Below are 17,555 nucleotides of genomic sequence, written 5' to 3' on the forward strand. Positions count from 1 at the left end.
AAAATTTTTTGCCTGAGTGATTTGACATGGAATGCACCATTATTATATTATATATAGTTAAATGTAAATATACAATACAACTATTGAAATACGTCCACCGACAACAACAACAGCCATTTCCTATTTATTAGATTAATTGACAGTAGGTACAAATTTAAACTTATAATTTTTCGGAAACGAATAGAACTTATATTGACTATTTCTAGTTGTATTTTTACAATAAATAATAATTTGGTAATAGTAGGCAACCAATTATTCAGCCACGTACTAGGCGTAAATAGCATTTAGGTATTCTTGTAAATTATTATAATTTAAATCTCGAGTAGCTGATAATTAAATTTTTTACTAATTTAAATAAAAAAAGGTCGTAGAAAAAGTATAGTATTCTACTCGCATGTAATGGCTATTACTCACTCTGATGAATTACGACACGAGCCGTAGGCTCGTGTCGCAAAGTTCATCATCGTGAGTAATAGCCATCATTACATGCTCGTTGAATAATATACTATTATTCTATATACTTACAGGCACAATTGGTATAGTTTGTACTTAATATGGAAGTACAACCAGCATGACACGGGCTAAAATATGTCAATCCGTTATTCCCACAGACAGGTTCGACGTCGTTTATACTACACTCACAACCAAAATTACAAGATGAAGTTAAATTGACTTGAAATGGTTGTGTACTGTTGAAGTATGGTATCGTTGTACCAGCCATCTTTAAATTATCACACCCTAGGAAGAATAGAAGTCCGTAACACAGTAAACAAATTGCATTTGATATAAGAACGAATTGCACAGCTCCCTTTGGTCGGAGTTCCATCTTCTTTAAGATTACTCCGCCCATAAATATTCCTATGCAAGCACCAGGAATTGCAATAGATCCTAGAATACAAAAACAATCAGTTAATATAAATATAAACGTTAAATATACAGGGTGAGTCACCACTAACGGGACGGAAGATTACAGCGAAATGGTAAAAGATTTGTAAAAAATTTTAAATGAATAGTTTGTAAGTTGATAAAAGCTACATTTTAAAATTATTTTGAAATATACAGGGTGTCCCAATAAATGGCGGCGTATCAAAGTTATATTTTTTTCTTATGGAACACCCTGTATTTTATTGCATTTTTTAATTATCCGCAAAAAGTAAGGTATAGTTTCATAAGGCTTCCCTATACCTATGTACAGAGTGTTCGGAGTTACGTTAACTTTTCTTAAAATTTGAAGTTTTAGAAGAAGGCTTATTCTCAAGTTATTTAAGAAATTATAAAAAAATTACTTTTACATTTAAATAGTTGGATACTGGTTGAATGTATTCCATTATTGATTATTACGCTTTTATTTACAGAGTGTTCAAAATTTACAGTTTCATTATTGGATTATTTAATATGTCATATTACGCTTATTTTAAATGGAACACCATGTATATTAATAAATAATTATACTAAACAGATTTACCTCTTTCGAATGATGTATGAATGTCCTATACCTAGGTCTCATAGTTTTTGCGTAATTTGCAATTATTTAAATTCTTAATCTGTAAATCGATTTTAAAACAAAAGATGTAGTTAATTAATGTCATTTTATGACATTGCCATTTTATTACAGTACGGTCTGGTAATTATCAAAAATATAAACATCCCAGAATGATATTCAAATTTAATTGTTCCTAGAAATGAACAATCGCGCTATCTACGAAAGCCACCTAGGTCACCAGGATTGACAAAGATGGATTTTTTAAATGGGGTTATATGCACTAAAAAAATTGTATATTATGCTACACTTCCTACTACTCCAGATGATATGCAATTAAGAATTTCGAACGCTTTTGCGTCTATAACACCATCTATGTTAAATAATGTAAGTACAGTAGAACCTCGATTATCCGTCAGGGCACCGGACCAAGGGTATGACGGATAATCGAAAAGACGGTTAACAGAACAAAAAAAAAAGTTAAAAATTGATAATACAACTCTCAAATTTTATTTGTTTGTTTTGTTTGATAATACAATAAGACGAATTTGTGTTCGTGTTAATATTGTCGAATTTGGTTTAAAATATTCTGAAATCTTTGTTTGTTTTACTGATGCTTCACATTTTGCAAGGGCTGAATTTTTTAATCGGCGTAAAATCATGCAATCTACTTTATTGCATTCTTCTTGTCGAGAATACCACTCGATGAATGGTTGCATGTGCCATGCAGCTTCTCTAGCTTTTTAGGCAAATCTTTTTTAGTTGCAAAAGCATCATCGACATCGCCACTGTCAAATTCCAAGTTTGTATCAGCTTCTGAAGCTGTTTCGTCAGCCTCTGTTTTGCCATTTCAACGATTCCATCATCTATCAGCAATCGATAGCCGTTTGCGTCCTCATCACAAATTAACCATTCCTTTAAGTCATCTTTAGGCAACGAAAACAAAACAGTTGATTCAGCCATAACTTCATTTGTTACCGCATTGTACATTTCAGCGAATTTCGTTTGCCTTATCGCAATGCTAAAAAAAATGAATTGATGACTCAAATTTCTTCTTATGTAATCAATACAACTTATGTGCGGACCCTGACGGTTAACAGAGGTGACGGTTAATGGAGAGACGGATAATCGAGGTTCCACTGTAAATCATTTGAAAATAAAATCGCTTGTTATATTGCACAAGAAAGCAAACATTTTGAACATTTATTAGGTATATAACTGATAATTTTTTACTTACAGTAAGTTGTGGTTCATTTTGTATTATTTATGTATTTGTTTTAATAAAATTCTTTGTTTCGTTATGTATTTAATTATTTTCAAAAATGAAAAAATTTATTTTACAAATAAATTTATTTTAAAAATATTTTACAAATCAGCAACCAAAAGTATACATTTTTATTTACAACTACACTCGTTTATACCAACTATGCCAAGATAATGGGTTTAAAAATCGAGAGTGAGTCTAAAATAAATATTTTTAAAATCAATTTACCGTTTACGCAAAATGACTCCTAGTTATAGAACATCCATGTACCATTCAAAAGAGGAACCTTTGTTTAGTATAATAATTTATTAATATACGGTGTTCTATTTAAAATAAGCATCATATATTATGACACATTGAATAATATAATTATGAAACTGTAAATTTTGAACACCCTGTAAATAAATGGGTAATAATCAATCATGGAATAAATTAATTATAAGATAATTACCAGACCGTACTGTCATGAAATTACAATGCCATACAATGACATTAATTAACTACATCTTTTGTAATGTGCTTTTTTATGTGGTTTTTATTGTGGAAAAATGTGGTTTTTTATTTTTAAAAGTACGTTTCACCAATTTTAAAAATCTGAAAAAATTCAGGGTGAAATATTATGCAAAAATACACGTTATAATTTTTTTTCGTGAGAACGAATGTCTTAGTTATTTTTTATATCTATTTAAAATTTTAAAATCGTTCTAAAATTTGAATTTACCGCCAAAAAATTTAAGTTTTTTTTTCAGAAATAACTTTTTGAAACTTACAACTTTTTTATTTAAGTTTTTCGCTAGCTCTCGATGCGGCCGAGATAAAAAATAAAAACATAAAAAGCCTAATTAGGCTCTAGGTGGGTCACATGACCACCTAGGGGGCTAAAAATTTCAGAAAGTGAGTTTCTCTATATGTGCTAAACTGTGACCTATATGGAATTAGAATCGAGTTGGTGGCATTTTTCATTATCTTACCCGGCTAGGCCCTTTCTGTTTATTCTGTATTGCTTCTAAAATTGTCCATTTTTGTGTTGTTCCTCTGCGCTAGGATTCTTTTGCAGTCCTCATCAAACCACTGTTCCCTGTTTTCTTTTTCTCTTTTCACCATGCTAAAGTCTGCCGCTTAAGTTCATGGCTATTTGTATTGGTTCCCATTCGCCCTCTAAGTTCCCCGTCGTGATTCTTCCCAATCTCATACACCAAAACGTTCCAAAATTGTCTATAAAGCTGGCTTTTTCAGCTTTATAGAAAGGAGAGCAGTGGCGGCTCGTGGTAATTTAAAATGGGTGTTCAATTAAGGAATGTAATTATAGACACGGTGAATAAAAGCCGCGGGCAATTGCGGCACAGGCGAAAAATTTTTGGGGCCTCGCCCTTTTTTGTCTAAAGGACACCGCACACATCTTATGGAATATATAATGTCACTCAAATTCAATAAAACTTACATAAATAGATTCGTCTCAATTTAACGGTCATTTCGTATCATTGCGCCAAATCTTAATTATAATTAATTACAAAATTTTACACAATCGATAAGACCGGATAAAATGTAACGATTTTTTTTAACTTGGTCGTTAAAGTCTATTTTATATTGATTTCCTATACCCAGAATCTAATAATTGACGAACATCAATATTGCCAATATCTGAGAGTTGCATTTCATTTTTTAAATGAATTTGGGAAGATCCGTGTTTTTTAATTTTTGTCGATAAATGAGATAAATCCCGAACGCCCGTTTTTGTCCACTCTGAAGAAATAGTTTTATTTTTCGAAAGTACTAAAGATGGAAAACAAAACAAAGAATGTACTTTATCACACCCGCACAACCACGAAGTTTTTTAGATTGTTCAACTTTAAAGCAACGTTTAAACTTTTTGTTTTTTATAGCACATTCTTGTACCAAGTTTACTTATTTAACCATTATTTTTTATAAGAAGTCGATTTTCAAAACGATTTGCATTTTTTTTTATAAAATCCACTGAATAAGGCTCCATCATAAAACTATTAATATTGTATTTAAGATTTAACCGTATTTAACTAGAACCCACAACAGAAAATTCCAAACTGTGAACCCAAACCACAGAAACGTTCTCTGCCGAAACGCACCACTGGTCTCTGGGTGCACTGCACAAATCATTACTGTTTTAGATAGGCGAAATGCTTTGTCACCGATTTTAAGATTTCTCTTTCTAATACAGGCGTAGGTTAGTACTGGCTGGTTCAATTTGAATTCTGCACCAGAGCACAAGTATCTGCACTTGTCACGTGCATCCAGCGGCGCGGCGTAGAGCAAATAAATATGATTACTAAATAAAGTTATATTTTAATTTAATGATTCTATAAGATGAAAAAATGAAAAAAACAAAAAAATGAGAAAGCTCTTAAGCAACCGCAACCTAAGCGTTAACCTCCGATGGCGCGCCACAAAATGCTATGTACTCTCTACGCTACTTTACGGAGTAGAAGGGTGGACGTTAACAGCAGCAACTATAAAGAAGTTAGCGGCTCTAGAAATGTGGCTGTATCGACGCATACTGAGAATTCCTTGGACAGACAGAGTGACCAACACAGAGGTATTGAGACGAATGGGTAAAGAGTTGGAATTGTTAACAACTGTTAAAAGGAGGAAAGCGTCATACCTGGGCCATGTGTTCCGTAATGATAAGTACAGTCTGCTACAGCTTATCGTCGAAGGCAAGATTGAAGGTAGAAGAGGTTTGGGCAGGAAGAAGAAATCCTGGCTGAGAAACTTGAGAGAATGGTTTCAAATACCAGAAGCTGCGAACATAATACATGCGGCACAAAACAGAGAAACTTATCGTTTGATGGTCGCCAACCTTCGGTAGAAGACGGCACATAAAGAAGAAGATAAGATTAAAAAAAATATTTTAATATTTATGAGATTTAAAAAAACTGTATTTTAATTAACTTTTATTGGGTGTTCACTGCACAAGTGAACCAATGGAGAAACCGCCCCTGAAGGAGAGACAGGGACATTGAATTTTATTAGTAGTAGCGCTACTTATTCTAAGGCTACAGCCAGACAAGCGACAATTTACAGCGCTGTAAGAGCAGTGAAATGAAGCGCGAAAAATGGGTTCCACGGTGAGTGTACTGGAAGGCCAGACTGAGCTGTAAAATATCGCGCACCAACATAGCAACATAGGATAGGACACATTTTTCGCGCTTCATTTTACTGCTCTTACAGCGCTGTAAATTGTTGCTGGTCTGGCCGTAGCCTAAGTAGCTGGTTTCTTGGCTAAAAAGCAGATTCTCTAAGAAACTACGACACATATATCTACAGTAATAACTACGCCAATGAATTTCGTTAACAATTGCCTGGTAAATAATTCAACACGAACATAATATCGATTATTTGCTCCAAATATTTTGTTTTTGACGTACCAATTTGATTTAAACGATGTGACATTGACAATGGTATTTAATTTGAACAATCTAGTTTAGATTCGACGCTAAAAGTAGATTTTACTACTGTACTCTAATTAATTAATAGCACGCATCATCTTTTTTCTGCATTAATACTATTTTTATAGAGGAAGAAATTACTTTTTCCTTTATACTACTTATGGAATTGACGGCAACTTGACGGAAATCCATGTTCAATAATAAAACAGAACATAAAAACACAAGACCGTTTTTTGTTCCTTTTAGTCAAGGGCCAGGGTTGTTTCGTGGTCTATCAAAGTCCACGAGTTTCAGAGTATGTTCTTATGTACACTCACCGGCACGAAACACGGGCACCCCAAAAAATAGGTCATTTTTAATGTCTCGTATCTCGTAAACCTGTTGTCCGAATTAAATAATTGTTCTAATATGCTGTAGCCTTATTCTTTAACAAATTCGCTGTAATAATATTGTTGCTAGACAGGTAAATTTTCATTGTATACCAGTTGTACCAATCAAACTGAGTTTTCTCAATTTTCACAACACCCTGTAGAATATTCTAGCCTTTATAAAATATTGAAATTAAAACCCAACTATAGTGCCAGGTTTTCTTAACATTCTGTTTTTTTATTCATTCGCTTAGGTTGGATAATAAAAGAGTTAGGGAGTTTAACAACTAGCCATGTTCGTTATCAATACAGGGTGTTTCTAAGTGTGACACACTTTAAGGGGTAATTCTGCATGAAAAAATAATGACCCTATGCTTGATAAACCTATGTCCGCAAATGCTTGGTTTCCGAGATACGGGATGTTGAATTAATTCTTACAAACTGACGATTTATTTATTGCTCTAAAACCGGTTGAGATATGCAAATGAAATTTGGTAGGTTTTAAGTGGTAGATATTGCGCATTTTTTGAAATACAATTAAGAATATTTTATTTACCATTGGCGTCCATACGGGTCATATTAATCTATATTACTCTATTATTATTTGACCCGCTGAATTCGAATTTGAAACTTGCTTTTTGCTGAAATTTGTTATAAACAATTTAATTGCTTAAATGTTATAATTCGTAAACTAAAAAATTTAAATCATTTTTACAAAATGCAATTTTTGTCACTTTAACAAAAACCTACAAAATGTATGATGAACCTTGATCCAATACTTAGAACTGGAGATATTGCAGAATTAGTGCAAAAGCACTGCAAAATTACGGTATTTAAGTGATTTTCACTTGTAACTCGAATGCATTTTGAGTAAAATAACTTAATATAAATTATAATAGCTTAAATTAAACGAAAAATCATAAAACTCGACCTTAAATATAATCGAAATATTAAATAATAAAAAAAATATAAAAAATATAAATAAACAAAACTATAACAAAACGGCTATTTTATAAAAAAGACAGACTACTAAAACTTTAGATAATAGCAAAGCAAGTTACGTAGTCGTATTGTATGTACGATCTAAGACGAAGTATTGTATGTACATATTTATAATACCGGGTGTCCACTTATATTTTCCCCCATTTTAACTGCCTATAACTTCTAAACGGCTCAAGATAGAAATATGCGGTTTTCGCTGAAATGCTTTATTTTAGTAAAAGTTTTGTCCGAATGGATTTAATTTTTTATATCGCTTTCAAATACGAAAAAAAATGGCGGATTTTTGAAAAAAACGTTGTTGACTTTTTTTTAATGGAACACTCAGTATATTTTTTTACAAATTGAAATAAAGGTCATTCACCTATCCAGCGATATAAAGTTTTTCAAAATCCGTTGTCAAATCACTGAGTAATTAATTTTTTAAATGAGAGGTGCAACGTGGATATCACATACCTAAATAACATGTATGTGATTTCCACATTGCATCTCTCATTTTAAAAATTAATTGCTCAGTCATTTGACAACCGATTTTAAAAAAGTTTAAATTGCTGGATAGGTAAATGATCGTTTTTTCAAGTTTATAGGTAAATGATTATTTTTTATATCGCTTTTAAATAAAAAATGGCGGAATTTTGAAAAAAAAAGTTTTTGACTTTTTTTATTAAAATACCCAGAATATTTTTTTGTAACTTGAAAAAATGATCAATTACCTATCCAGCGATATAAAAATTTTTAAAATCGGTTATCAAATGACTGAGCAATTAATTTTTAAAATGAGAGATGCAATGTGGAAATCACATACATGTTATTTAGGTATGTGATATCCACGTTGCACCTCTCATTTAAAAAATTAATTACTCAGTGATTTGACAACCGATTTTGAAAAACTTTATATCGCTGGATTGGCCAATGACCTTTCTTTCAATTTGTAAAAAAATATACTGGGTGTTCCATTAAAAAAAAGTTAACAACGTTTTTTTCAAAAATCCGCCATTTTTTTTTCTTATTTGAAAGCGATATAAAAAATTAAATCCATTAAGACAAAACTTTTACTAAAATAAAGCATTTCAGCGAAAACCGCATATTTCTATATTGAGCCGTTTAGAAGTTATAGGCAGTTAAAATGGGGGAAAATATAAGTGGACACCCGATATTAAGTAGGTACGTCCAAATACATTTTTTAATGCCTTAAAGCAGTTTTAAATTGCGCGCGCATAAACGGGCCAAACGCCTACAACGGTATATAGGCCAGGGTAATAAGACAAAAATATACCCTATTCGTGACACTCGAGCAGCCAGGGTACTGAAGCGTTTTTTCGACAAGTAATACCTATAGGAACAAATTGTAACTATTTCCTGCGTAGGATCTGGCGGCCATTTTTATTTATAAACAATTAAGTGTCAAAAATGGCATTTTTCCCTTTTTTTTCAAATCAATGGAAAACAGTGAAACTTATGGTTTTTTTAGTACAAATATCTTTGAGAATATGGAAAAGCTTTAAAATGACATATTACAAAGTTTGATATACTCATTTATTGTTAATATAATTGCGAAAAAAGGTCGGAATTGCAAAAAAAAAAAAAAATTTTCGCAATAACTGCTGTAAAAATTAGTGTACAGGTTTGAAATTTTTGCCAAATGAGGGTTCTTTGGTGCTTAATATGTGATACAAATTTCAAAGCGTTTCATTCAATTGTTTAAATTTTATTCGAATTGTTTATCTCAGTGAGCATTTTTTTGCACTAACATAAGTCAGAAAAAATGACGTTAGAACCATTCCACAGGTGTCAAATGGAAGAGCATGAACTATATTTTCAACTTGGTTTAAAAAAAGCGAATAAAAAATGCATTTGTTAGTAATAAATAATTATGCAAAAGTATCGTAAATCTTTCCTTATAAACTTTTTGAATAACTTTTTCCAAAAAAATTAACTTTTTTACCCTGTTTTAGTGCGCCAACTACCTAGTAATGTTATTTATATCATAACTGATAAAAAATTGTAATAAATGTATATAATTTCTTATATAACAAAATAAAAAGTTTATAAGGAAAGATTTACGATACTTTTGCATAATTATTTATTACTAATAAATGCATTTTTTATTCGCTTTTTTTAAACCAAGTTGAAAATATAGCTCATGCTCTTTCTTACCCTTTTTTACCCTGTTTTAATGCGCCAACTACCTAGTAATGTTATTTATATCATAATTGATAAAAAATTGTAATAAATGTATATAATTTCTTATATAACAAAATAAAAAGTTTATAAGGAAAGATTTACGATACTTTTGCATAATTATTTATTACTAATAAATGCATTTTTTATTCGCTTTTTTTAAACCAAGTTGAAAATATAGCTCATGCTCTTTCATTTGACACCTATGGAATGGTTCTAACGTCATTTTTTTCTGACTTATGTTATTGTAAAAAAAATGCTCTCTAGGATAAAGAATTTGAATAAAATTTAAACAATTGAATGAATCGCTTTGGAATTTTTATCACATATTAAGCACCAAAGAACCCTTATATGACAAAAATTGCTGTACACTAATTTTTACAATAGATATTGCGAAATTAATTTTTTTTGCAATTCCGACCTTTTTTCGCAATTATATTAACAATAAATGAGTATATCAAACTGTGTAATAAGTCATTTTAAAACTTTTTCCATAATCTCAAAGATATTTGTACTAAAAAAACCATAAGTTTCACTGTTTTCCATTGATTTGAAAAAAAAGGGAAAATGCCATTTTTTGACACTTAATTGTTTATAAGTAAAAATGGCCACCAGATCCTACGCAGGAAATAGTTACAATTTGTTCTCATAGGTATTACCTGTCGAAAAAACGCTTCAGTATCCTGGCTGTTCGAGTGTCATGGAAAAAACCTTATTACCCTGGACTAATAACCATCAGAATAAGTATACGCAAGGCCATAAATCACAGTACGATTTGATTGTTCATTAATATTTATATTAATGCTTCGTCATCTTCTTTTTGTGTAGATATGACAGTTGGTTTTTTCAATATGCCTCCAATAAGTTGTTATTCCATCGTTTTCGTGGTCTTCCCACTGATCGTCTTCCTATTGGGGAACCCTGTCTCGCCGTCCTTACTACCCTATTTATTGTCATTCGGCTTATGTGGTCATTCTATTCTACTCTTTTGTTTCTTACCCAGTTATTAATGTTCTCCACCTTACATCTATGTCGTATATCTGCACTTCTAGCTCTATTCCATAGTGTCTTACCATCGATTTTTCGAAGGGTTTTCATCTCTGCTGTTTTCTAGCATTCTTTTTGTCCTTTCTGTGTCAGGTCGTGTATCTGTCGCATATGTCATTATTGGTTTGACGACTGTTTTGTAAATTCTGCCTTTTATTTCTTTTCCAATATTTTTATATTTCCATATTGTTTTATTCAGGCAACTTGCGGCTCTGTTTGCTCTATTCACTTGATCTTTCACTTCTGTTTCGAGCTTTCCGTAGCTAGAGAGTGTGATGCTTAGATATTTAAACTCCATCACTTGTATTCTTTGACCCTCCAGCTCTAATTTACATATTATGTATTGAATTTGCTGTTATAACCATACATTTTGTATTTTTTGGGGAACTGGACATGTTAAATTTTCTGGCAGTTTATTAAATTGGTGAAGCATACGTTGTACATGATCTTCACTTTGAGTGATTAGTATTGCATCGTCTGCATAGCAGATTATTTTTAGTTGTTTTTCTCTCATTTGGTATCCTTTTTCCTACTTTTTCTATTATATAAATATATCAATCTCCCTATCCTCCTAGAAAACGTCGGGATCGTTTTAATTATTCCTAGAGGCACTCCTCTGGAGTACAATAAATACATAACGTTCATTAACTTGACCCAGTCATATGCCGTTTTGTGGTCAACGAAACATAAATATGCTGGTTTGATTTCCCTTGAACTTGCCACCTAAAACCTTGTAGTTTTTCTGCTGTTATAATTATTTCATTTTATTTTTTTGAAGAGAGGTATTAGGATGCTTGATCTCCATTCTTGTGGTATTCTGTTTTGTTCTATTATTTATTGGATTAATTTTAATAGTTGTCAGTGGTCAGATCTTGCCCTCCGTACTTTAGGATTTCATTATATATTCTGAAACTCCGTAAAGCAACCTTGGCACCTAGACTATTTAGTTAATCTCAGTTGACTCAATTTTCTGCAACTGAAAAATAGTGTTAAAATGATAGTACTTACCGGTAAAAACACTTGCTTGGCTTTTTCCTAAACTAAATTGAGTTTCTAAATACTTAGGTAAAAAAACAACGAATCCAGATACTATGACAAGTTCCATGCAGGCACCTAAACACGTTACAATGTAAACTGGGTTACTGGCAAGTCGCCACATCGACTTCGGAATATCTGGAAAAGAAAAATTTATTTGCAGACATTTGCATAGGAAAGTTTTCTTAAGATATAACAGCCAATCGCCTTATCATGCCACGTTAATTACAGAACAAAATGTCTGGCTTTCTTTAAAATATTTAATACACAAAACAAGCATTTTCGTTTATTAAATAGGTCAATTATTGATTTCAAGTTCAAGTAAAACTAAACCATTAGTGTGAGCTTGAGTTAAAATTAATTTTATATATTAACTATGGCTTATATGGCCCACATGCCATAGTCTTTTATTTATACTATCCATTTCTCGGTTTCACAACAGCTCTCATTTGTATTTTTAGATGAATATTTAAAAGTTTTTCTTACTTAAAACTGTAAGGTTTTTGAACTCCTAAATAGAGCATAGAGCTTCAGTGAAAGCCATCGAGTTCTATTTTGAGCTAAGGTCTTCACCTAATTCCAAGACTTTACGTGACCTCTTATTTGACAGTCAGGTGTAGCAGATATTTTGTGTCTGATGATGTTAGGCCAGAAAATCCGAACAATTCTTCGTAGGCATTTGTTAAAGACCTGCAGTTTGTCTGTAAAGGTTTTTGTCACTTTCCAGAATTCACATCCGTAGCGTAGAGTAGAACAGACATGTCATTTGACTGGAATATTCGGATCTTTGACTTTGTAGTATACTGGCCAGGATTGAGCATGATGAACGCTTGTTGAACTTTTCGTATCTTGCTACGAATATCGTCTGCTGTACCTCCGCTTTCTGTTATGACAATTATTGCAATATACATAAAATTTTCCACATTTTCAATCAGCATGTTAATAGTAAATAGTATGTTGTTTCTTGTATTTATTTTCATCTTCTTCTTAAAGTTCCCTCTTCTATCGGAGGTTGGATATCATAATGGCTATGGTCACTTTGTTGGCTGCTGCTCTGAAATAGTTGTAATTAACCACAGTTAAACCATTCTCTAAGGTTCCTCAGCCAGGAGATGCGTCTTCTTCCTATGCTTCTTCTACCTTGGATCCTTCCTTGCATAATAATTCTCAGCAACTCATATTTTTCTCCTCTGGTAATGGACCCAAATATTCCAGTTTTCTAGTTTTTATACTTTTCATAATTTCCAACTCCTTATTTAAACGTCGTAGCACTTCAACATTGGTAATCCTTTGAACCCACTGAATTTTCAATATTCTTCTGTAACACCACATTTCGAACGCTTCTATTCTTCTTATGTGTTGTCTCTTCAATGTCCAAGCTTCCATTCCGTATAGCAATATAGAAAATATGTAGCATCTTAGAGCCTCAATCTGAGAGGTAAATGAAGGTCTTTGTTTGTAAGCAGTGTCTTCATTTTTATAAATGCTTGCCTTGCAGTTTCAATTCGGGCTTTAATTTCTTTGCTTTGGTCATTTTTTTCATCAACCCAGGTTCCCAGATATTTGTATCTCTTAACTTTTTCTATTTGGGTTTGCTCTATCATTAACCTTTCATTTCCATGTTCTGTTTTTGAGACAATCATAAATTTAGTTTTTTTCTTGTTTATTTTTAGTCCGTATCGAATGCAATAATCGTTAATTCTATTTAGCAATTCTTGTAGCGATTCCAGGGTGTCTATAACGGTGTCATCAGCGAATCTTATGTTATTTACTATTCTTCCGTTTATAGAGATTCCATCACTTAGCTCCGCTATCGCTTCCTGAAATATGGCTTCACTGTACAGGTTAAACAGTAGCGGCGACAAAACACAAACCTGTCTTACTCCTCTCTTTATGTCAGTATTCTCGGATTCTTGTTCTTCTATCTTTATATTGGACTTTTGATTCCAATACAGATTGACGATAATTAGTAAATCTCGTCTGTCTATATCTCTGTTTTTCAATAATTCTATTAGTTTTTCATGTCGGACCCTGTCGAACGCTTTTTCGAAGTCGATGAAACAGGAATAAATATCCAGGTTCATATCTAAGCATCTTTGAGAGAGGACATTAAACGCAAACAATGCCTCTCTTGTTCCAAGTCCTTTGCGGAACCCAAATTGGGTATCATCCATATCATATTCTAGCTTTCTGTATAATCTTCCATGAATCACTTTTAGAAATATTTTGAGGGTATGGCTTATTAGTGATATTGTCCTATAGTCTGAACAATCTTTGGCATATATTGTTTTTGGTATTGTTACAAAGGTGGACACCAACCATTCCTGAAGGATTTTTCCGGTTTTATATACTTATGGATTCTCTTATACTTTTATATTCTCATGGATTTGGTTTAATTAAAATTGATTTTCATACTTATTTTATTGGCTTCAGTGGACAGTGTTTCCAATTAGTCAGCCACATCTTGGAACATTTGTCCTAAGAGGCAGATATCATCGATGTAATCTAGATCGCTTAGGACTAGGTTAACGTCGATTGTATATACCTACCTCTTGTGTCGGAATCTAGCTTGGAGAGAACACAGTCTATATTAAAAAGAAACGGAGAAAGCACGCATCCCTGTCTGACTTCAGTAAATATGTTAAATTCGTCACGGTTGATCCAGGGCTGTAACTACGATGTTGGGGGCCCCGGGGCAAACGTGATCTACCAGGGGCTCTACCGGGGAGTTTGGGGTTTACCCCTCAAGCGGAACGGGCGGTCCGGAAAATGTTTGATATTTAACCCCTTGAAAACTCATTTTAATGCATTTCATGATTGAAGTTTCTTGTACCTACATATTGCTATTTTAGTTGACCAACACAAAAAATTTTGAAATCACCTTATTTTAAGCTAAATAATTTTGCAAGTACCATGAATATAACATCTTTCCTGTTTTCATAAAAAATATACTATAATGTTAATTACATTGTTCGACTACAATGTGGTTCATTTCACATACCAAGATGTAGTCTGGGGTAAATTGGTTAAGACAAAGTAGCTGGGACCGGGGGCCCCTATTCCGGTTGCATTTTAGTTTTTATTTCGCCAAAATGACTAATTTCCTCAGTAACAATTTATATCTTTACGAAAGGTCTCGGGGGCTCTAGCTTAGCCCGGGCCTTCTCTTCCAATGACATTTTAGGTTTTATTACGCCGAAATAACTAATTTCCTAAGTAATAATTTAAAATTTTTATGTTAAGGTCTCGGGGGCCCCTGCTTATCCCCCTCAACTTTATGTTGAGGTCTAGGGTGCCACTGTAAGGTCTTTTTAAAATTGTGTCATTTGAAAATATGTCGTTGGGATCGGCTTTTAAAATACATATTTTTATTTTCCTCGTTAAAATCTATGCACGGCCAACCAAACGAGGGCCCCAGCGGGGCAGCGCACTGCCCTGGTTGCCCCAATGGTAGTTACGGCCCTGCGGTGGATCCCAGTATATGTCACGCTGCATTTCGCTTCAGTGTAAAGTGACTTTATAATGGAAATTATTTTTTGCGGGATGATTTTTAGCTCTAACATTTTCCATATAGCATCATGAGATAAGCTGTCAAAGGCACGCTCGAAATCGATAAAAACCATGTATTAGGGTGTGTTTCATTCAACCCATTGTTCCATTATTACCTTCACAGTATTGATGTGGTCTATGCAGAAGGATTCTGGTCTAAAACCTGCTTGATTAACCCGAAATTTAACTTTGTTTGTTAATCTTTTCAATATGATGGTCGTGGACATTTTATTTCTTTAGGTAAGCAAAGTTATTCCTCTCCAATTTTTGCACAGTGTGAGGTTGCCTTTTTTGGAAGCTTGATAATGTTACCTTTTTTCTGCTCGCTGGAATGCGGTTTGTTTCCCACACCTCTCGGATTATGGGGAACAAAAGTTCAGCAGTTAGATGCGGATCACTTTTTAGTATTTCTGCAGCAATATTGTCAATTCCCGGGGACTTTTTGTTTCTCAGAGATTTGATAGCTATTACTATATCCGTTTTGGAAGGGTCTTGAACGCAGTGCCGGTTTATCCACTGGGCGATTGGGGCAGGCGCCCAGGAGCCCGGGGCCCGTTCCTTTTAATTATAAAAAAATAAAGACGCTAAATAATCTACAAATTCTCCGAAAAAAATCTCATACGTAGATACGCCAATACACTGTAAAAGCCTATGTTCTATTGTTACATCCCTTAACGCCTGTACACAGTGGCGTAGTCTAGCCCCACAGGGGCCCCGTGTCAGTGTTTGTGGCGGTGCCCTTTCCCAAAAACTACAGAAAGTTGTCAGATTTAGCTATGTCTCGAATTGTATCCAAAATAATCGCATAAACGGAGTTTTTTTAGTTTCTAATAATTTCATTTTGAATTGTGGGGCTTAAATAATATGTATTATTGTGGATCAATCTACCAATCAAAGATAGAATAAAATTTTTAATTTTTTTAATATAACGCGGGCACATAAATTTGATCCACCCTGTACATTGATTTGTAACTATTTATTATAAGTAGTTTTTAAGAAGTGATTTATCGTTAGTAAGCTTTTTTCCTGAAAAATAGAACACATTAGGAAAGAAAGTGAGATGAATAGACCATAATTGTTCAGGGTATTTGGAGATTATAACGATGTTTTGTTATGTACGATGGCAAAGCCACATTAATTAGTTCTTAGGAAATTAATGTAGAGAAAGTTTGGAATTTTAAATATGTTTGTTTAATGATAGGAATATTTAGATAATTTCCGGAAGGTCGTAAGTTTGGGTAGGAATATTTTTGAGAGAATGACTGTTTGTTTTTAAATAAACAAAAAAGAAAGGTGGGGAGATAAATGTTTCTGATTGGCTAGGCACTTTGGAATGGGGAAAGTTTTGTTTGAATGTGAGATAGTTTTGGAAAGAGGAACTCATTATGTTATTGGCATCGCTGAAGAGCAGTCAACGTTTTCGTGGATAGTTAGATAGCAAGTACCAGTGGGTGTTTTGATAGTGGAGAATAAAGCTGAAAAGTGGAACGAGAGACAGATCAAATTGAGACGAAATACCTCTTTGATTCTGTATTATTGTGAGAAGGAGAGGAGAAAATTTTTGGAGTTTGTGTTTTGTTGGAGAATTGGTGCTGGTATGCTGATAGATTTGAAGCTTGAGAAAGGAGAGGGCTTTGATGGGTAGCCTAACATAGTCAACGAGGGAGAGCTGTTTTGGGTCAAGAGAAGACATCAGAGTGAGTGAAGCAAAAGGTCAGTCAATTTATGTGAAAGATATTTTTATGTTCGGAAACTAAAATTTTGAGTAAAAGCATATGAATTAAGATTCCAATATTTCAAAAAGTAAATAGGAAGTATAGGTAATTTGCGAATACCTAAATTTGTTTGTTTAGCTTGTTTTATCAAAGTCATCGGGAACAAACCGATAAATTGTTTTTTTTAACTAGAATAAATTTAAGTGGTAAAAATTTCATTCGGACAGCTGTGTCCACAGGTTTTAAATTTGATCGATTTTTAGAGTATTGATTTTGATAATAAAATTCTGTATGCTTATTTTATATTTCTATTTAATTCCTTTTCCTAATATTTTTTCCCGATTAGAACCAACTAAGAGATACTGAAACCACGAGAGAAGATAAGTATAACATAAGATAATTTAGATATTTTTTTGTATTATCAAAAGGCACCCTGAGATTTTTTATTAATTTTTTTGTATGATCTGCGACAATTGGATAAGTGATTAAATAATT

At 32.9% G+C, this 17,555-nt stretch overlaps 1 protein-coding gene across 1 annotated transcript in view; it reads right to left on the bottom strand.

Moving 5' to 3' along the window:
• LOC114332483 (solute carrier organic anion transporter family member 5A1-like) overlaps positions 1–17,555 on the bottom strand; it is a 233,732-nt gene that overhangs the window by 31,271 nt on the left and 184,906 nt on the right. Inside the window, exons 7-8 of the mRNA XM_028282280.2 lie at positions 11,770–11,934; positions 526–888 (exon numbers count right to left, since the gene is read on the bottom strand). Of these exons, the coding sequence (XP_028138081.1) occupies positions 526–888; positions 11,770–11,934 (528 nt within the window). The remainder of the gene's footprint in view (positions 1–525; positions 889–11,769; positions 11,935–17,555) is intronic.

The sequence above is a fragment of the Diabrotica virgifera genome, chromosome 10 (assembly GCF_917563875.1).
Source record: "Diabrotica virgifera virgifera chromosome 10, PGI_DIABVI_V3a".
In the NCBI taxonomy this organism is placed as follows: domain Eukaryota; kingdom Metazoa; phylum Arthropoda; class Insecta; order Coleoptera; family Chrysomelidae; genus Diabrotica; species Diabrotica virgifera.